Source organism: Crocuta crocuta, unplaced genomic scaffold (assembly GCF_008692635.1).
Source record: "Crocuta crocuta isolate KB4526 unplaced genomic scaffold, BGI_CrCroc_1.0 scaffold367, whole genome shotgun sequence".
In the NCBI taxonomy this organism is placed as follows: domain Eukaryota; kingdom Metazoa; phylum Chordata; class Mammalia; order Carnivora; family Hyaenidae; genus Crocuta; species Crocuta crocuta.
The window spans coordinates 278,121-300,724 of record NW_027527936.1 but is presented as its reverse complement, the minus strand read 5'-3'; the positions used below and the strand labels follow the sequence as shown (position 1 = coordinate 300,724).

General features: G+C 39.8%; 1 protein-coding gene across 3 annotated transcripts in view; it reads left to right on the top strand.

The window, feature by feature from the left end:
• The window catches only part of TRIT1 (tRNA isopentenyltransferase 1), a 45,605-nt gene that overhangs the window by 12,451 nt on the left and 10,550 nt on the right, over window positions 1–22,604 (top strand). For all 3 annotated transcript variants that reach the window (XM_077751956.1, XM_077751955.1, XM_077751954.1), the window contains exons 2-4: window positions 14,343–14,485; window positions 19,513–19,609; window positions 20,318–20,463. In XM_077751956.1, coding sequence (XP_077608082.1) covers window positions 14,343–14,485; window positions 19,513–19,609; window positions 20,318–20,463 — 386 coding nt within the window. The remainder of the gene's footprint in view (window positions 1–14,342; window positions 14,486–19,512; window positions 19,610–20,317; window positions 20,464–22,604) is intronic.

Here is a 22,604-nt window from a genome sequence, read left to right as displayed (position 1 = left end):
TTTTTTTTTTTTTTTTTTTTTTTTTTTTTTTTTTTTTTAGCAATTCTAATAGGTATGTACTGGTATCTCAGGGTGGTCAATTTACATTTCCCTAAAGGCTAATGATGTTGAGCATCTTTTCATATGCTTATTTGCCATCTGTGTATCTTTGAAGTGTTTGTCAGATCTTTTGGGGGATGTGTTTGTCTTATTCTTGACTTTAAAAAATGTTTTTAATAAAAATAATTTTTAATAAAAAATATGTTTGTATCTATGTTATATACTATATATATGAAAATAAACATGGTTTACACAGATTTCTTAAATTTCTTTTAAGGTTTATTTATTTTTGAGAGTGAGAGAGAGACAGAGACAGAATGTGAGTGGGAGAGGGGCAGAGAGATAGGGAGATACAGAATCCGAAGCAGGCTCCAGGCTCTGAGCTGTCAGCACAGAGGCCGATGCGGGGCTCGAACCCACGGACTGTGAGATCATGACCTGAGCTGAAGTCGGACGCTTAACCAACTGAGCTACCCAGGCATCCCTGTCACCATTTTTTAAAAAGAAGTTTTATTTAAAGAAAAAATTTTATAGTTTTGCATTTTACATGTAGGTCTGTGAGCTGTTCCGAATAATTTTTTGTATAAGGTGTGATATTATGGACATCCAGTTGTGCCAGCACTGATTTTGAAAGGCTATCCTTTCTCCACTAATTTGCCTTTGTACTTCTGTCAAGGGCTGTGTTCTGTTCCATTCATCTATGTGTCTCTTCTTTTGCCAATATTGCACTGTCTTGATTACTGTGGCTTTATAATAAGTCTTGAAATTGGACAGCGTAAGCCCGCCAGCTTTCTACTTTGTTGTTTTTAGTCTCTGGGTAGTCTCTTTTTTTTTTTTAATTTTATTTATTTATTTTTAGAGGGAGACGGGGAGAGAAAATCCCAGGCAGCTCACGCTGTCAGCATGGAGCCTGATGCGGGACTCGATCCCATAAACCATGAGATCATGACCTGAGCTGAAACCAAGAGTCAGATGCTTAACTGACTGAGCCACTTAGGCATCCCATCTATGTAGTCTGTTTCATAGGTGTATCATATAGATGACAATTTGTCCCATCTGTTGATGGGCATTAGTGCCTTAGGCTACTATGAATAGTACTTCTGTGAACATGTATATATACATGTATTTGTTTGATTATCTGTTCTTAGTTATTTTGGGTAATACCTAGGAGTAGAATTCATATGGCCATTCTATGTCTGACTTTTAGAGGAATTGCCAAACTGTTTTATACAATGGCTGTACTATTTTACATTCCCACCAGCAATGTGTAAGCATACCAGTTTCTCTACCTCTTCTCCAATACTTGTTGTTTTCCTTTTAAAAAATTATTTTTAATTTTTATTATTTTTTAAAGTTTATTTATTTTGAGAAAGACAGGGCACAAGCGGGGGAGAGGCAGAGAGACAGAGAATCCCAAGCAGCCTCTGCGCTCCACGCTGAGCCCAACATGGGACTCAGTCTCATGACAGTGACATCATGACCTGAGCTGAAATCAGGAGTTGGACGCTCAAATGACTGAGTCATCCAGGCACCCTTTTCCTTTTTAATAAAATTTTCCTTAGTAAAAAAAATTAGAACCATCTTAGTGGTTGTGAGAGTGGTATCGCTTTATAGTTTTGATTTATATTTTCCTAGTGGCCATTTGTATATCTTCTTTGGAAAAAATATCTATTTATGTCTTGTGTTTAGTTTTAATTTGGGTTGGTTGTCTTTTTGTTGTTGGTTGGCACATGTTACATTTTGATACATACTGTCAGACTACTTTGAAGAAAGTTTGTACCAGTGGTATGTCTGTTTTTGTTCACCCTTGCAATTCTGTGTATTACTTGTCTTTTCATTGTTGTAGTTTGGTAACAAGAGATGAATTTCATTTTGATTTCATTTCTTAGGTTAATTTTCTTTTCAAGGGTGCGTTGGTTATTTGCATATTTCTTTTTTTAATTTCCTGCTCATACCTGTTATGCCCACTTCTATATAATGGTTTTCATTTTTGTGTTTATTGATTTGTAAGAGCTTTTTGTGTATTGTAAATTTTAATCCTTTATGCAATCTCATGTATTGGAAGTATTTTTTCATTTGTCTTTTGACTTGTATGGTTTTTTTGGTCATATAAATGTTTTAAGTTTGTATATTCTTGTACTTTTTATGAGTACATGTTAGTTTTAACATTCTTTTAAAAAGAGAATGTTATATGGACACATGGCTAGTTCAGTTGGACTCTTGCTCTCTGGGTCATGAGTTCAAGCCCCACATTGGGCATAGAGCCTACATTATTATTTTTTTAAAGACTCTTTTAAAAAATTAATATTTATTTATTTTTGAGAGAGAGAGAGAGGCAGAGAGGCAGAGTGTGAGCCGGGGTGGGGCAGAGAGAGAGGGAGACACAGAATGTGAAGCAGGCTCCAGGCTCTGAGCTGTCAGCACAGAGCCCTATGCGGGCTGGAACTCACCAAGCTGTGAGATGGTGACCTGAGTCGAAGCTGGATACTTAACTGATTGAGCCACCCAGGTGCCCCGAGTCTACTTAAAAAAAAGAGAGAGAATATTGTAATAGATTTATAACTTACTGAACTGTTGGAACTTAACAGATGTGACTAAAAAGTATTGTTGATCCTCTGGTATAAATGAAGGTAGACTCGGGACCTCCTTGCCCGCACCGTGCCTGTTGCCCTTACCTTGCAGTCCCCTGCATGCATAATTACAGACGGAATTTGGGATTTGACATTGTCCAGGTTGGTGCTTTTGGTTAGCTACCTGGCTACCCAGTTTCCTTACTTTCCTTTTTTTGGTTTATATCTTATTAGTGCATGATAACTTGTAACTGGGGTTCTCACTCCCAGGTGCACATTGTAAGCACCTGGAGAGCATTAAAAAACATTGATGCTCGAGCTTACAGTATTCAGTAAGTGTGTATTGATTGGAATTAGATTTAGATGATTTGCCTATTAGGCAAATATCCCAATTTATAGTCTGTCTTTACTCTGATGTCTTCATTTAGCCTTTTTAGCCTAGTAGGCAGTTTTATTTACTGAGAAAACTGGATTTTAGTCTCAGCTTTGCCACTGACTTGCTGTATTTATAACCTGGGACAAGATACTGCTCTCTCTGGGCTTTAGTTTCCTCTTTGGCTATATTGGGGGTGGGGGTAGGGGGGAGGACTGATTAGGTTAGATCAGGGGTGGGCAGACTTTCTGTTAAGGTCCAGATAGTAAATACTTAAGGCTTTGTGGGTCATACAGTGTCTGTCACAGTGTCTATTTTTTGTTTTTTATTTTGAGAGAGAGAGTGGGCGTGCTTCTGTGTGGGAGGGACAGAGAGAGAGATAAAGAGAGAGGGAAAGACAGAGAGAATCTCAAGCAGGCTTCATGCTGTCAGCACAGCCCCAAACCCCAGCTTGATCCCATGAACCCCAAGATCATGACCTGAGCCGAAATCGAGCTGGAAATTTAACCAGCTGAGCCATACAGGCTCCCCTGTCTGTCACAGTGTCTAAAGCTCCTTTTAGCTCTGGTATTTTATGGTTCTCTTCTTTCAAGCCCTAGCCAAGGGTCTCCACCTCGAAGAACCAAGGAAAATCTTGTTTAACCACCACCAATTAAATATAGATAGTACCAAGCACTTCTGTAGTGCTTACCATTTGCCTGCCATTATTCTAAATATTTCATCTATATTAACTCTAATCTTCAGAATAACCTAGTGAGGAGTGTAGGTGCTATTATTATTCCCATTTTATAGATTAGGACACTTGAGGCNTCCCAGGTATCTTAAAATAAAATCTCACTGAAACCGTCAAAAGTGGGCCAGTCTGGAGGCCATAAAAATGGCCATAAGAAGAGCTTTATTATTAATTTTATTTTCTCAAAAGAGCCCTTTTGTTTCTGTCCCAACATTACAGTCACATGGCATTGTCTTTGTGTGTATTTTCAGCTTTCTATCATATTTACTCTTCAGAACTTTGAAGGGGTTCAGTGTATGGAAGCTGTCTTCTCAGTTTCTGGAATTTAATTTCACCTTAGTAGGAATTCATTACTTCAAGCAAGCAAACACACCAGAGTCAAATGGGGATAAAAACTCTCCTGGTGAGAGGCAGCAGAAACAGCTTGTGTTATAGGCAGAGCATCTAGGCTTTAGTCGTGTCTCTATTGCCAGCCAGTTACATATGCAGGGGAGATCCTTGAGCCTCCATATTCTCATGTATAAAATTTCAGCTGATTGGACCGGGTGGGTGATCTCGGAATTTCCTTACGTCCCTGCTTTGCCAGGGCTTGCAGGTGGATTGTAAGCAGCCGCTGCAGAGGCTCTCCATTGCAGTTTCTCATGCTGTGTGACTTTAAAGTATGTGCCAATTCTACATTCTCTGCCCTGATCTGCCTGCATTTATTTATTTACTTATTTAAAAATTTATTTATTTTTTGAGAGAGAGAATGAGTGGGAGAGGGCAGAGTGAGTGAGAGCGAGAGAGAGAGAGAGAGAGAGTGAGAGAGAGAGAGAATCCCAAGCAGGCTCCTCACTGTCAGCACAGAGCCCGATGTGGGGCTTGAACTCAGGAACCACGAGATCATGACCTGAGCTGAAATCAAGAGTTGGTTACTCAACCTACTGAAGCCACCCGGGTGCCCCTGTCTGCATTTGTTTGATGTAAAAATGTTTCACATTCTTTTTATCAGTTAGGAAGATCAGTTAGGAAGGTGCTTTAGAAGAATGCATGGTGTACTTATTATGTATGCACTTCTCAGTTTGAGAAGCATGGCCTTGTATTATGATTCTAGTTTCTTTTCCCTTAGAGACAGTCATGGGAGGACTAGAAGCCTCGATCTGCACTACAAATCCAAGCCACTCCTCTCCCCAGACTGAACACATCAGGTACCGGTTCTCCTGCTTTCTGAGCATCTTTGTCTGACTGATTTAGTCAGGTTGTCTGCAGTTGAACTTCTGCCAGGCGCTAAAAGGAGTAGTTAATTGCCTGCCATGAGGTGCCTGCATTAATTCATTCTTTCTTAATGAAGCATAAAAATTTTAAAAGTTATCTTTTATTAAGAAAGGAAAGTTAAGGGGCACCTAGGTGGTTCATTCGGTTAAGCGTCCGACTTCGGCTCGGGTCATGATCTCACGGTTCGTGGGTTTGAGCCCTGTGTCGGGCTCTGTGCTGACAGCCAGCTCAGAGCCTGGAGCCTGCTTCAGATTCTGTGTCTCCCTCTCTCTCTGACCGTCCCCTGCTCACACTGTCTCTCTCTCTCTCTCTCTCTCTCAGAAGTAAATAAAAACATTAAAAAAATTTTTTAAAAAAAGGAAAATCAACTTTTGATGAATGCCAACATCCTTTAAAAAATAATTTTTCCAAACAATCTTTTTTCCTTTTACCCTCCTTTACCAAAACTCTTTTTTCTGAAGTTTGGATTATTAGAAGGGGATATTAGAAATGAGAAACCTCAGGTTCCAGGAGAGAAAGCTGACTCTCCAAAGTCATAGAGCGATTTGTATAGAACAGAGATTAGCCACATGGTGGGAAAAGAACACCATGAAATCAGAAGACATGGTTCAAAGTTTGCCTCTGCCACTAACTAGCTGTGTGGCTTTGGGCAGGTTACCTAACATGTCTGTTTTCATTTATTTGTTGATAAAATGGAAGCAAACATAACCTTCATAGGGTGTGAAATTTTTAACATAGAATTTAGCACTCTGTAATTCAGCCACAGAGTATTCATTGAGTATACTCCATGTATTGTTAGGTACTATGCTAGGTGTTGGGACTAGAGATTAAATACCCAGTCCCTTCCCTTGGAACTTGTAGTCTGATGGGGGAGATAGAACTCACTGTACATGGCTTTAAAATATTTCTGTGATAGAAGTAAATGCAGGGGACTGTGGAGGCACGGAGGACAGCACACATGGGGTAGAACTGAGGAGTGATCTCAAGGCAGGCTTTCCTCAGGAGGTGATGCAGAAGAGTTCGGGGCTGGGTGAGATCAGATTTTCATTTTAGAAAGCTCCCCAGCTGCATTGTGGACTAAGTTGGAGGGGTTACACTGTAAAGGTAGGTAGATCATTGAGGAAGCTAATGGAATGAAGTCTAGTTGGGAAATCATGAAGCCTTCAGTTGGTGTAATGGCCATGGGAAAGCTGGTGATGGTAAGCTTTGAGATCATTTTAGGAACTAGTATGGATAAAAGTTGAGACGCACTGGAAATAGGGGGAGAGAAAGGGATACAGAGAGACTAGGATCACCTCATGGTTTTTGGTTTGATTATTTCGTGGTTCACTCAAGTATGGCTAGGAAGATAAGGAGTTCAGTTTTGGACATAATCAGGTTACAGGTGTCAGGGGTGATGGTGCTGATGCTGATAATGATGATAGCTAACACTTACTGACTGCTTTCTATAAGGCAGGCCCTATTCCATATGCTTTGCCTGTATTAATTATTTCATTCTTACCATAACCCTTTGAGATTAAATATTATCCTCTTGTTATAAATAAGAAATCTGTGGAGCATCTGGGTGGCTCAGTCTATTAAGCGTCTGACTACAGCACAGGTTCTCACAGCTCATGGGTTCGAGCCCTGCCTTGGGCTCTGTGCTGACAGCTCAGAGCCTGGAGCCTGCTTCGGGTTCTGTGTCTCCCTCACTCTCTGCCCCCCCCCCCCCATGTCTCTCTCTCTCAAAAATTAATAAACATTTAACAAACTTAATAAAAAATAAGACTAAATAAATATGAAATCTGAGGCACAGAGGGCCTCCTGTGTGGCTCAGTTGGTTAAGCATTTGACTCGGTGTAGTCTTAGGGCAGGACATCACAGTTTCGTGGGTTCGAGCCCCGCATCAGGCTCTGTGCTGACAGTGCAGAGTCAGCTTGGGATTCTCTCTCTCCCTCTTTCTCTGCCCCTCCCTCACTTGCACTGTCTCTGTCTCTCTCAAAATAAATAAACTTAAAAAAAAGAAGAAATCTGAGGCACAGAGAGGTTACATAGCTAGTAAGTAGTGGGGCTAGGACTTAAAATCCAGGCAACTTGACTCCAGAGTCCTTACTGTTAACAACTTCACTGTATTATATTCTTCTCATTGATGATGAAAATGTCCACTAGGCAGTTAGATATACAGGTCTAGCATTATGAGAGAGAACTAGATTGCAGATGTGCGTTTTGGGAGTTAGCACAAAAATGGTTATAGAAGCCATGTCAGACAGTTCATAGTATAGAAATGACAGGTATGTCCCATAAAGATAGCCATTTCTCAATATTGTTACCATGACAGATATTACTGATAGATCAGTGATTGGCTTCGTTCAGTAGGGAAACTGAGGAAGGGCCAGTGAGATAGGAAGGAAAGTGGGAGAGATTGCTGCCATTGAATGATCTCTAAAGGAAAGAGACTAGTCATATTAGATCGTTGCTTTTTCCATTACTTGTGTTGAAAGTTTATAGAAAGGTGTTATATTTGGCAGTCAGGGTTTCGTAGTGATCTCAGAGAGTGTGATATGCATGGAGCAGTGGGGGACATCCAGCAGAGAAGGTAGGTGGTGGTTGTATTGATCCATAATCCGAGATTGTGGTCTGCAAGGCAGATGTAATTCATAGAGGCAGGAAAGTGATTGAAGGACTTCAGGATCTAATTTGAAAAAAAAATTTTTTTTCTTTAACATTTATTTACTTTTGAAAGACAGAGACAGAGTGAGCATGATAACCCTGAAGGTTTGGAGCCTAATATAAGTAGGATCTTCAGCTGTATATTTATAGGTTTTGGGGAGTTTTCTCCAAGGTGAAATTTTTTTGGACCAGGGTTTCTCAACTTCAGGACTGTTGACATTTTGGGTCGGGCTAATTGGTTGTTGTGTGTGTGTGTGAGGAGGTAAGGAGGTGTCCTTGTGTTATAGGATGTTTAGCAGCATCCCTGACCTCTGTGCACTAGATACCGCCCCCTGCAGTTATGATAGCCAAAAATGTTTACAGACATTGCCAAATGTCCCCTGGTGGACACATCCACTTCTGGTTGATAACGCGGCTGTAGATTCTGCTGGTTTTCCTCTAGGCCTCTGTTGTAAATTTCACTCACTTTCGTTAGTGCCTCTGGGCACTTTAGCTCTGTTGGTTTGGAGAGTTCAGGTTATTTCAGTTTTGTGGCCTTTTCCCAAAACGTTTCAGTCTAGAAATAAACTCTCAATAGGGGTGAGACAAAGGCATATTACTTTGTAGTATCCAGTGAAATACCTAGAACATTAAATGTTTAGTGGTTATGATATTTAAAGAAGATGGTACAGCCACACTTTAATGTCTCTCAGAAACTTTAAATAACTTATGTCTTTCTAGTACAGTTATTTGTCTCTCTGTTTCTGCTAGCCTGTGCTCCTTGAGGACAGGGACCCTTTCTCAATCTTCTCTGCATGCCTAACGTCTTGCAGATTACCAGGCACATAGTAGACTGTCAGTAAATGTTTGCAGAGATAAGTCAGTTATGTTGATAGTTGGCTAAATAGGTTAAACCTGGGATTTTTCAGAATCTTTCAGTTATCAGACCTCACAAAGAGACCAGAGTCTCTTTAGCATTGACAGAATCTGATTTGCGCAGAGAGAAGCACTTTATCCAGTCATTTCTGTGTACACAGATCACAGGTATCTTCTGGGAGAGTAGGAGATGGAACAGAGTGACATGCTGCCTTTAACAGGGAACACTGACCCTTTAAGCTCGTCTTAGTTCCCAGGGCTGACTCTTCTATGGGTGAAGTCACACTGAGACTATACTTGAAGCTAGAAAATAGGTGAAATGTAAGGCAATCAGGTACAAACCCAACTTACCCTGGTAGAATGATATTTTGTGGGCAGGTAAACCCAGGTGTGGCATTTGCAATATAAGTATCTGTATGGACCAAATGTGACTTTCACAAAATTGATTGGTTTCTAAATTTGTTTAGATATTTATCCTTCATGAAATGTGTAAAATGTTGCTGTGTTTTTGCTTTTTGGCTGGATGGTATGATTTTAATTGATAAGCAATATATGTCATAAAATGCATCATTCATTTGACACCTGCCTGGCTCAGTTGGTGGAGCACGTGACTCTTAATCTTGGGGTTATGTGTTCAAGCCCCCTACTGGGTGTAGAGATTACTTAAAAAGAAAATCTTAAATGCATAATTTATAAGTATACAGTTCAGTAAATTATCAAAAAGTGAAAATACCTGTGAAGGGGCACGTGGGTGGTTCACTCGATTACGTGTCTGACTCTTGGTTTCAGCTCAGGTCATAATCTCACAGTTAGTGAGTTCGAGCCCTGTGTTGGGCTCTGCGTTGACAATGGGAAGCCTGTTTAGGATTTCTCTCTCTCTCTCTCTCAAAAAAATGAAGAAACATAAGAAAAAAATTTTAAAAGAGCAAATACCTGTGTAACCACAACTCAGTTCAAGAAATAGAACATTACCAGTCCTCTCAATAGTTTTGAAATTTATGGTATGATCCAGCAATTCCACTTCTGGGTATTTATTTATTTATTTAAAAAAATTTTTAATGTTTTATTTATTTCTGAGAGAGAGAGAGAACGTGAGCAGGGGAGGGTCAGAGAGAGAGGGAGATACAGAATCCGAAACAGGCTGCAGGCTCTGAGCTGGCTGTCAGCACAGAGCCCGACGCGGGGCTCAAACCCACGAACTGTGAGATCATGACCCGAGCCGAAGTCGTACACTTAACCGACTGAGCCACCCACACGCCCCTCTGGGTATATATTTAAAGGAATTGAAAAATTCAACAAATTTTTGAAAATTTAATTTCATTGCAGGTATTCACTATTTTCTCATTGTACTGCAAGTCTGTCATCTGAGTCTTTCTTTGTTATTGCGGTAAAATACACATGACATAAAATTTACCGTTTTAACATGCGGTAAGCACATGCATATTGTTCTGCAGCTTTCATCACCCTCCATCTCCACTGAAATTCTGTACCCATTTTTTTAATTTAAAANAGACACAGAGGCTGAAGCAGGCTCCAGGCTCTGAGCTGTTAGCACAGAGCCTGAAGCAAGGCTTGAACCCATGAACCCTGAGATCATGACCTGAGCTGAAGTTGGACCCTTAACTGACTGAGCCACCCAGATGCCCCTGTCCCTGTTTTATACAGACCCTTCATTCTTCTCTGCCCCAGCCCCTGGCAACCATCATTCTACTTTTTGTCTCTGAATTTTGACTACCTTAGTTACATCATATAAGTAGACTCATAGAATATTTGGCTTTTTGTTACTGAGTTATTTTATTTATAATGTCTTTAAGGTTGATCCATGTTACAGTATGTGTCAGAATTTCCTTCCTTTTTAATACTGAATAAAAATGGAATAACATTTTATCCATTCATTCATGATGGACAGTTGGGTTGCTTCTACCTTTTGGCCTCAGTAAATGATGCTGCTACTATAAACATGGGTGTATAAATATCTGTTCAACTCCCTGCTCTCAGTTCTTTGGGGTATATACTCAGAGTTGCTGGATCACATGGTAATTCTGTTTTTTTATGTGTTGTTTTTAAGATTTTATTTTTAAGTAATCTACACTCACTGTGGGGCTTGAACTCACAACCTTGAGATCAAGTGTCACGTGCTCTACAAACTGAGTCAGCCAGTGTCCCTCTATTTTTTATGTTTTGATGAATGACTATACTGTTTTCCATCCGTAGCTGTGTCATTTTACATTCCCACCAGTACTACACAGGGGTTCTAATATCTCTGCATCGTCACCAACATTTGTTATTTTTTGTTTTTTGATAATAAACATTTCTGTGTATGAACTACATCCACACTTTTTTATAGAAACTTTTTGTTATGGAAGTTTTCCAACATATAAAAAAATAGAGTGAATACCAGTCGAACTGTTGTGTATCTCTCACCTCACCTCAGTAAGTTAGGAACACTTGGCCAATCCTGTTTCGTTTAGTCCATCCCTCTTCCACCATTATTGGAATGCAGATTCCAGTCATCATATACTTTCTTTTCTTTTCTTTTCTTTTTTTTTGTCCTATGGTTAAAAGCAGAAAATAAACATAAAATCTTAATGGTATGAATGTTACTGCAAATTTTACTTGCATCATTGTACTGCCTTTCATTTAGTGATCATAATTCTTTTTTTTTTTTTCCCTAAAGAATCTCTACCCAGTGTAGGCTTGGACTCACGACCCTGATAACAAGAGTCAGATGCTCTACTGACTAGTTGACTGAGCCAGCCAGGCACCCCAGTGATCATAATTCTTGTGTCATTATTAACAAGTGTCTTTTCAGCGTTGTTCTTGCTCTCATGCAGTGCAGCTATAGATGTACTTTACATATGCCCTTCATCTACCCTTGCCTTCAAATTTATTCAGGGGTAAAATTAAAAAAATACACAGTAGCTGTGATCACAAGTTGCACAGTCATTTGTAAGCTCAACTTTACAGCACATCTCTAACTGTCAAAAGAGGTCATAATAGAATGGAAGAGTGAAGCAACATCATTATAGATATAACCTTGAATCAGCTCTCATTTCTTTAAATATATACATATATATTTCCATTCATAAGGACTTAAGTATACTGTATACCTCAAAGTTAAAAAAACTCCTTTTTTTAAAGTTTATTTTTAAACATGTGGGGGAGGGGGAGAAAGAGGAGGAGATAGAAAATCCCAAGCCGGGTCTGTTCTGTCAGCGCAGAGCCTGATATGTGGCTCAAACCCACAAACTGTGAGATTATGACCTGAGTCGAAACCAAGAGTTGGACACTTAACCGACTGAGCCACCCAGGTGCCCCAGAGAATCTTTTTAAAAAACACAAAACAAAAAAAACCCAAAACCATAAAGCCATATGATACCTAACCATTAACAATCCTTTTATCATCAGATACCTATTTAGTACCACCCACCTTTATGCCCAGTTTATTTTAATCCAGTGGTATGGGAAACAAAAAGTTGACAAATCACTCAATGAGGACAATTCACATTGGTGAACAAGATGTAGTACTTTTGTATGAATTATAGTTTTTAGTTTGTTAACTCTGTGAGCAAGAAGTCTGCTTTCCTTAAACCATTAATACTTCTTCTTTCTGATATTTGTTGGCATTTGCATATACCATAAGTAGTATAGTATACTTCCTTTAATAAATAAGGTGAGCCTCATTCTGGGGTTACCTCCTCTTTGATTTATATTGATGTGTTTATTTGTTTAAACTTACTATTTTAAGGAGTTCTAGAAGATACACTTAAAAGACAAGACTCAAAATGACAATTTATCAGGTGTCTAGATGGCTCAGTCAGTTGAGTGACTGACTCTTGATTTTGGCTCAGGTCATGATCCCAGGGTTGTGGGACTGAGTCCCGTGTCAGGCTCTGTGCTGAGCGTGAAACCGCTTGAAGATTCTCTCTCTCTCCCTCTGCTCCTCTCCCCTCTCGTGCTCGGTTTGTCTCTTAAAAAAAAAGAAAAGAAAGAAAATGTATCTACAAATTTATATATTAGATGGAACATGCTGGTAGAAATGTTTACATTTTGGCTTTTTTGGAAGTAGGGGATGGTAATTTTGCATTTGCAGCTGTAATTTCTTTAACGTTAATCTCAGTGTTAAAAACGAGAATCCACTTACAGGTTCAGAAATCTTCTACTGGCAAAATCAAGTTGTTGCTATTTAAGTTCTTTGACACTGATTGGGTCATTTGGAATGCAACAGAGCCAGCTAAAGTTTGTGGAAAAAGAGGGAGAGGAACACACAGTTATTAACTCCTTTTCTCCTTTAGTTTACTTCACTTGTGCAGAAGACTGCATTGTACAGTATATCCTGCAGCACTTTATAACATCAGAAGGAAGTCTTGTTCAAAATACACAGAAAGAACACCCTATGATTTAAGATTCCATCAATATACAGGTGTAAGAATGCAAGTCTCTTGTCAGGCACAGATTAAATGAGTTCAAGGCAAAGCTGATTCTTTCCTCATGGCTCTTTATATTTCTTAAGTGAGCTATTTTACTAATTAACAATTTTGTTTTACTTGAAAATAGTTTCTGTCCTTGTTGGGTTAAAAAAAAAATCTCACTAGCTGAGAGCACAGAGGCTTCAGAGTGATAAATAATGACACTAAACTTATTTCCCATTATCCTTATGTTGTGATAGTAATGGTTATAATATAGGTGGTAATGTAATGACCCTTTATAGTATATGCAGTGTGTTCGGCAAAAACTAAGTGCTTTACATGTATTAACTCACTTAATCCACACAACAACCCCATGAGATAGACATTATTATCCTCATTTTACTGATGAGGGATTGAGGCACAGAGAAGTTAGTAACTGACTACTCCACTGGTAGAAATAACTGGTAAGTGGCAGAGCTAGGAATTGACCTGAGGCAGCCTGGCGCCAGCGTCCTTCCTCCTAACCATTATACTGTGCTGTGCTTAATCGACACCCATGTAAGTAAAGGGAAATGTGAGATAAAAAATGCTTTTAACATCTTTGTGGGCTCTATGGAACTTATTATTTGTTCATTCAATGCTCCCTGTAGAATCCGTGATTACAGAGAGAACATTTAATCTCAAAGCATTCATCCCTGTTTTCAAACTGGTATTTTCAGATCTGCTCTCCATCTGAGACCTTGCATTTAAAAAAAGTACATTTGAACTTTTTAGTTGAATTGGCAGATCAAGAGCTTACAGACAGGATATTGCCTTTGAGTATTTAGACTGTATATGCTGACCCCCTGAAGCAGTAATTTGGTTAGATCACAATGTTTCCACTAGAGTGTAGCAGTATTAGGGGTTCTGACTTCAAAGTGTGTATGTGTGTGTTTTATATGTATCTCTGTAAATAGGCCACTTCTCCACAAATGGAGCCAATGCTATACAAAGTCTAAAAATGTTTCAAAGCATTTTAATCCAAGAAATATCTAAGCATTTGAAGTAGAACTATGAGCAATGCAAAATGTTACCTTTCTGGAGACTTGTGATACGTAAAATAAATAAAACAACCTGCCCATTTTTAAATGCTTAAAGTTCAGGCCTAAAGAACGTCCAGTTAGTTAATCTTGCAGAATTAGTTCTCACTTGAGTACTGATTTACATACATTTTTCATCTTTAAGTCTAAGCTAATAGCCACTATTTGATAAGAAAGCCAGTGTTGTGTTTTCTCCTGCTACCTTTGTCTTGGTTTCGTGGGTCTGCGGTGCTCTGAACACATATGCTTAGAACACGTCTATTCTGGGGCTTTGCGTCAACCACGTGTTTGGCTAGAAAGAGGTACAGATCACCATACCTATCTATCAAATCTGCCTTTTATGGAAGCAGGTGACTCTCATGCTGATTTTCTTTCCCTTAGGTTTATGAAGGCTTAGACATCATCACCAACAAGGTTTCTGCCCAAGAGCAGAGAATGTGCCAGCACCACATGATCAGCTTCGTGGATCCTCTTGTGACAAATTATACCGTTGTGGACTTCAGGAACAAGGCAACTGCTCTGATATCCTTGGGAAAGACAGCAGCTAGGCTTCGAGGTGCAAGGCAGCCCAAGCCAATAAAGAAGTTTTCTTTTCAGTGGCAGTTTCTTCTAAACAGGGGCACCCGAGACCTAACAGCCCATAGGTAGCGTCCCCACCATGGGGAATCTGTGGGAACTACATGGATTGAAAGATACAGTGCCCTTGCTGCTCAGACCTTTTTTTTCAGACTCCAGCATTTAGCATTCCTTAGGCATTTATTGGAAATGCTAAATTTGGGCCTCACTCCAGACCTACTGAATCAGAATCTGCATTTAACAAGAATCCCAGGTGATTCATATGCATGTTAAAATTCGAGAAGCTGTTATAGTGGAGAGAATACTCATTTAGGAACCAGAAAATTTGTCTGCTAATCCCAGAACTGTGTCTCTGGGCCAAGTGGATTTTATTTGGTAGAGCATTTACCCCACTGAGCTTCAGTTCCCCACCCTTTAAATGAAGATACAAAATCAATTTATAAATATAATAGGGTTACAGTTAGAATTTAATAGGGATTCTTGGGTGAGGGAGGACTGCAAAACACCAATAATTTTTTTTCTTAAAACAATTTTTTTTCCTGTGATCAGTGATTTTTTACCTTTTTAATTTTAATTCCAGGATAGTTAACAGATAGTGTTCTATTAGTTTCAATACCAATAAATTTTTGAAAAGATTAGTATAAGGGAGACTGCTTTTGAATTGTAATTGTCCAGACTGCCTTTAATATTTGGAGTGCCAGCTGGGGCGCCTGGCAGGCCCAGCCAGTAGGGCATGAGACTCTCAATCTCGAGGGTGACTAGTTCAATCAAGCCGTACTTTGGGCATAGAGATTACTTTAAAAAAATATATTGGGACTGCTAGATATTAAAACATAATGACAATTAATAATAATTATAATAGCATGGAACTTACACTAGAGAAATTTATGGCACAGAATAGAGAAAACTCAGAATACAAATTCAAATAGATGTGTATATTTAACTTATGATCAAGGTGGCATTTCAGAACAGTGGAGAAGTAAAGCAGTAGTTAATAATAATTATTTCTGGTACATGAGGTGCCTGGGTGACTTAGCTGATTAAGTGTCTGACTTTGGCTTAGGTCACGATCTCACAGTTCTTGAGTTGGAGCCCTGCGTCGGGCACTCTGCTGTGCAGATCCTCTGTCCCCCTCTCTCTCTGGCCTTCCCCTGCTTGCACACATGCACCCTGTCTCTCAAAAATAAACATTAAAAAAATAATTATTCCTAGGACAGCTAATTGTTTTGGAAAAAAGTAAAATCACAACCTCATTTTATATGACATAAATTATAGATGGATTTCAGAGTTAAATATGTGTATTCTTAATGGAACTTTAAAAGAAGTGGGAAAATATATAATTGAGCAGTTGTGTAATTTTAGACTAGGGAAGGACTTTGTAGACATACAGTCTTTAAAAAAAGGGTTTTTTAAATGGATTTTTTAAAAAAGTATTTATTTAGAGAGAGAGAGAGTGAGTGAAAGCTGGGGAGGAGGAGAGAGAGAATCCCAAGCAGGCACTGACAGTGCAGAGCCTGTTGTGGGGCTCAAAATTGAGATCATGACCTGAGCTGAGGTCGACTGCTTCACCAACCGAGCCACCAAGGTGCCACTGATGGATTTTTTAACTCAGTTTTTTCCTTTGTCGTGTTAAAATACACACAAAATTTACCACTTAGCCATATTCTTTAAGTTTAGTTTTTGAGAGAGAACGAGAACACAGACGCACATGAGTGGGGGAGGGGCAGAGAGGGAGAGAGAGACAGAATCCCAAGCAGGCTCCACACTGTGAGCATGGAGCCAGTGTGGGGCTCAAACTACTGAACTGTGAGATCATCATGACCCAAGTCAAAACCAAGAGCTGGGTACTTAACTGACTGAGCCACCCAGGTGCCCCTACCTATTTTCAAGTGTAAGTTCAGTGGTGTTGAATATGTTCAGTCAGTGGTGCAGCAATCACTACCCATCTCCATAACAATTCTTTTTTTTAGAAGTGTATTTACTTTTGAGACAGAGAAATAGAGCGTGAGCGCGCACGCGCGGAGCAGGGGAGGGGCAGAGAGGGAGGGAGACACAAAAGAGCCCAACGTAGGGCTCAAACTCGAACTGCAAGATCGGGACCTGAGCTGAAGTCGGATGCTCAACCGACTGAGCCACCCAGGCACCCCTCTTTATTTTATTTTATTTTTTTAAAGGAAAATAGTTAGCTTTGAGTATTTTATAAGGATTTGTGTTGGCAAGAATGTAGAGCAATGCAAACTCCTAGACATCTCCCCTAGAGTACCTTGCCTCGAGCATACCAGGAGACAGGTGGTAGATGTCATTCATAACAGCATTGCTCTTAACAGCAAAAACACAAACACCTAAATTCTTACCTACAGAAGAATGTATAAAATTTCCTTTTTCATGTCAGTTAAATACTTTTTCAGCAGTGAAAATGAATAAATTGGAGCTTCACGCAGCAACCAGTATGGAAGAATCTCAGAAACAGTGTAAAATGTGAGAAATTATAGAAGGATGCATACACATTCATACCATTTATTGTAAAAGTTAAAAAGCAGAGCTAATCAGTATATTGTCTGGGAGGGGGTACATATACAGGAATAATGGAAAGGAATACTGTAAAGAAAATTGAGGTTTTGATAACCAAAAAACCAAAACAATTTAGGATAGTGAGTGTCAGGTTTCCCCAGAGAGAGGGGAAGCAGGGGGCTGATGGGAATGAATACACGAGAAGCTTCAAAAGAATTGATAATATTCCCTTTCTTACATTGGGTTCATGCATGTATGTTTATTATTAGGTTTTTAAACTTACATGTTCTTTTGTATGTATAGAATATCTTATAATAAAAAAAAAAGGAAAATTATCCCACTATAAACAAAAGTAAACATTACAAGCCAGAGGAAAAATATTTGTAACTTAGGAAAGGCAAATGATTAATATCCTTATATAAAAAACTTTTTTATAAGTTTATTTACTTATTTTGAGAGAGTATGTGTGTGAGCAGGGGAAGGGCAGAGAGAGGGAGGGAGAGAGAATCCCAAGCAGGTTCTGCACTGTCAGCACAGAGCCCAGTGTGTGAGATCATGACCTGAGCCCAAGAGTTGGACACTCAACCCCAGACACCCCTATAAAGAACTCCTATGAATCAATATGAAAAATACTTAATGAGCCTTAGTAGTAATTCACAAAGAAAGAAACATAAGTAATGGTAAGCATGAAAAAGGGTTTACCCTTGCTGTAAGGCCATGCAAATCAAAATAACGAAATCATATTTTTTTGCCTATCAAATAGGCAGAGATTAAAATGCAGATAATAATTCTTGCCCTGCCTGCTTTACGAGGCAGTTGTATCAGATGAGATGATGTATATGAAAGCCCTTGGCAAATTAAAACATATCAGCAAATGTCCGTTGTTGTTTTAAGACAGTTTGGTTGTTCAAAAGGAACTGATAGAAAATGGAGTTTTCAAAGGGCAGCAAGGGATATTTATTTTTTGAGAGAGGGAGAGACTGGAGCACAAGTGGGGGAGGAGCAGAGAGAGAGACACACACACAGAATCCAAAGCAGGCTCCAGGCTCTGAGCTGTCAGCACGGAGCCCGACACAGGGCTCGAACTCAGAAACCATGGCATTAGGACCTGAGCCCAAGTCGGATGCCCAACCGACTGAGCCACCCAGGTGCCCCCTTAGTTAGCTTTCTTGATTGGGCAGTTGAAGATACTAGATACTGAGCCCCAGAGAGAAGAAGGGTTTTGTTCAGAATCACAGTTGTTTCATGGCTTGGGCAAACAAGTTGAACCTTTTCCCACCAAATATCACCTATCCCATCTCCTTCCCTCTTTTCCACTCTCTCTTTTTGGCATCTCACCATTTATCTTTCCCTTTTTGCTTTCCTTGCTCCCTTTCCCCTTTTTAATCATAGCATATATTTGAATTTTTATTACAATTACTATGTAACTCCCTATGCTTAAAGGGTTTGGAATATAGAATTCCTCTTTTTAAAAAACAAATAGACAATGTTTCTTCTTTATGATCCTTGATTGGTAACAGCTTTCTTCCCACCCCACCCCAGCCTCTTTGGGGTTAGTGGACTACTGATAGAAAAGAGTTCATCCATCTCTGTGCCCACAGACAGCCTGGCAAGGGGAAGAAGTGTGTAAATGAGTCTTTGTCTAGGTTGAAAGTCTCTTTATCAATTATCCTAAGAAGCAAAGCCCTTCATAAAGCAGATAATTATCTGTTCAACAGAGATTCTAAAGAAGAATTCAAAGCAGCAGGAATATAAAAACAATAGAGGCTCAAGTAAATTCAGTGCTTACTCAGTTGAAAGCAAATATTTCAGGCATTGTGGTAGGGTCTTGTCACATTTAGTGCTCTGAAGAATTCTGGAGAGTTTTACAGGTGAGAAAACTAAGTAACTTGCCAGAGAGTTGGAGCTGGTCATTGAAATCTATTTATCTTTGGAACCCATGCTTTTCAGTTTATCTGGCGGAGTCTCAAGTGACTGAAATGTGCACCGCTACCACATAATGGTGGGGACTGACTGAGTCCAAGAACCATGGCTTAGAGAAACCAGCTTGTATTTTTGCCTTAGAAGGCAAAGTCACACGACGGGCGTCACCTTGGTGGCTTCCTGAGCAGCTGACACTTGGTTCTCTGAGAGCCCTTGGGCTTGTGCTCATTAAACTGATTTGGAATACCAAGCAAGCTTTGAATTTTAGCAGCAAGGCCTAGAAATGTCTAGAACTGGAAGGAATTACCATCATGCATTTGTCTCTGGTTGACACAAGACCTCCAGAACTAATAGGGAGTGTTTTTGAGAACTCCTGGGAAACAGTGAAGACTGATATCAATTCATCTTGGTTTCCATCCTTTCCCTTCTGTTCTCCAGACAAATAAATGAGTGTGGTTTCTTCCTAATACCCTCCTTCTCAGGCGAGTCAGGATGCTCTTCTTGATATTAAATATTGTGATACTTTTCTTAACGTTCACATTGAAGATATATTTGCCCGAGACAAAATTCCTATTGTCGTGGGAGGAACCAATTACTACATTGAGTCTCTGCTCTGGAAAGTTCTTGTCAATACTAAGGTATGTTTAGTTCACTTGTAAGTCACTGAGGAGATGGGTTCCTCTTTCTTGGCAGCTAATTTTAGTAGGAGGAAGGTTGACTTTTGCCTATTTCTTCTACTCAGCCACTGTAATTTTCTTACTTAATATTCTGAAGCAAGTGCAACCTCCATATGTGAAGTGTGCTCCTCCAGGGTGGCCTGAGGGTAAGGGCTGTGTGTGGGAAAAAATGCTTCTCTGTGGATTAATTAGCATCTCTGTGTAAGTTAACAGTTCATCAGTCTGATTCAGCATTTCTTGGCTGTAACAATCTGTACGTCAGAGAGAGGTCGAACACTAACCTTTCTTATGGAGATGCTATTGCATAGGGTGGGACTTTGCAAACTGTTATGTGCAGGCAGTTCTGCTCCAGTCTGATCATTTGCTGAGAAGACTAGACTCATGGATATGTTCATACAGATATGTTAGCCCTGGTTCCTGTTTGTACATCTGACAAGGAAGCAGGTACCCGCATACTTCCCTAGGCAGTAAGTCCTCCTTTGTTTGCTGTGGCCTCACAACACACCACAGTGTATTCTGTTATATGGTCTTTGTCTTACTATATGCCAAGACCTTCTGATTTCTCTCTCTTCTGTATTCTTAGCTCCTAGCAAAGTGCCTGACACATACACTGTCTCAACGCTTGTTGAACTGTTGAATTAAATTTACTTGTAGACCTTCTTTTAATAGCCCCAGGAGATGGACACTGAGAAAGTGACTGACCGGAAAGTAGAGCTTGAAAAGGAAGATGGCCATGCACTCCACAAACGCCTAAGCCAGGTGGACCCAGAAATGGCTGCCAAGCTGCACCCACATGACAAGCGCAAAGTGGCCAGGTAAGAAAGCCTGGGCCCGCCGACTTTGAGTCCCTCTGAAGTTGAGTAAATCATTCTGTGTGCCTGGTAACGAGAGAGGTTGGTAATAGGAGTTAGGGGGGATTGGTGTGTTCTAGCTCACAGTTCGAGAGGCCCCCAGTCACTGCTTCAGTCCCCCTCCCTCAATAAATAATTGCATCCAACTTTGTTGTTAATTTAAGATGTATAGTACAGTAGAGTTTTCCCTAGGGCCTAAGTAGTTGTGCTTCGTTTTCTATTTGATCTTGGCTTGTATAGCAGTTTTCATATAAATTTTTTCTGGCATGCAATTGGTGTACATTGTGATTTGAGTTTCATAATTGATTGCGCAATGCCGAGTTCTGCCCCAGCAGCTTCCCCAGTGGGAGGTGGATTTTATAAACTATCTCATGGATCAGCTCACCTTTACATATGGAGATTTTCTTGAAGGGAAGAGAGAAGTGGTGAATAAACTCACAAGGTCATGTTTTCTTAGGTTGTTTTGAAATTGCAGCCTCGTGTGTTAGGTTTTTGTTTTTTTTTTTCTTTTGCAGTGTTGGGAGTGATAATCTGACAGAGTAGAGGATATAATGAGGGACCTACTATATGGATGGTTGGTTATACAGACTAAATATTATAGCAACATCTGGTATTGATAGGGTTTATTTTTTGTTAATGTTTTTTTATTTAATTTGAGAGAGCATGCACGCAGGGGAGAGGCAGAGAGGGAGAGAAAGAGCGAGAATCCCAAGCAGGCTTTGCACGGACAGCGTAGAGCCCAACATGGGGCTCGATCCCACAAACTGAGATCATGAGCTGAGCCAAAATCAAGAGTCAGATGCTTAACTGGCTGAGCCACCTGGGCACCCCTAGATCAGTGTTTCTTCATCCTTTTTTCATTATTTCCCACCACCCCCAACACATCCAGAACTTTTTAAGAAATTTTTTTCTAATTGTGCCTCCCTGCCCTCCATGAAATTTAATACTGAGAATAATATTTCTTCGGGTATGGTTACCTTGGAGCGTCACACATCATTGTAATACCTAAGGTTTTTCGCCCCCTTGATAATGCACATTCTAGATAAATGAAGTTTATACTTTCAGTATCCAAACATTTTATTTTAAAGCATTTTAATTGAACTCTTTCAAAAGGTTTTGGAATATGGAAACATTATGATGAGCATTCATTTTTATATTATTTTATGACATAATCCTAGAGCTTGATCTTTATTATCCTCTCCTTTTATTAATCAGTTCTTTCTTATCACATCTCCTCATTTTGCTACTTCTTTTATTTTTAAATTTTTAATGTTTTATTTCTTTTTGATAGAACACGGGGGGTGGGGGAAGAGAGAGAGGGAGACACAGAATCTGAAGCAGACTCCAGGCTCTGAGCTAGCTGTCAGCACAGAGCCCAGCCCAGTGCAGGGCTCGAACCCACAGACCATGAGATCATGACCTGAGCTGAAGTCGGTTGCCCAACCGACTGAACCACCCAGGCGCCCCTCATTTTGGCTACTTCTAAACTAGTAATGAGTTGAGAATTGTGTCTTCGTAAGAGTCAATAGGTTCTAAGCAAGAGCTCTAGAGTCTCTTCTTTAGAGAGGACATAGAGACTTTTTCATTTCTCTCTTAGTTTGAGACTAAATCTAACCTCCAGATAAGTGAGATTACCTATTACTACATATTTTCCCTCATAGGTCCTCTTTGAATGACCAGTGTACAGAGAGACAAGGGGTCTCTACCCTTGTGTTAGGATTTCAGGAAGTAGAATTGGGTCAGGAAGGGAAGGATCACTTTCAAACTGATAAGTTGCAATCATCCAGAGTGGTATAGATTTGAGAGTTAAATTACCTAGTGCTGCCTAACATAATAGATATGGACGGGGTAGATGGTAGCTTGAGAATAAGTGTGTGAGTTCTTTCTTCAGTGATCTTTGGGCTAGTAGAGTACTAAAGTAGTCAGAAGTGTTCTTCATTAACTTGAGACATATTTAAAGAGAACGTTGATGAGCTGGATATACAACATACTTTTGTAGTGTGGGAAAGGCATCCCAGCGAGACTGGACTTGTTGGCTTGTAACAGTCTCCCAAATAAGCTCTTTTACTGCTTACCTGAGGGTGAGTGAGTCCCATTCTATTTGT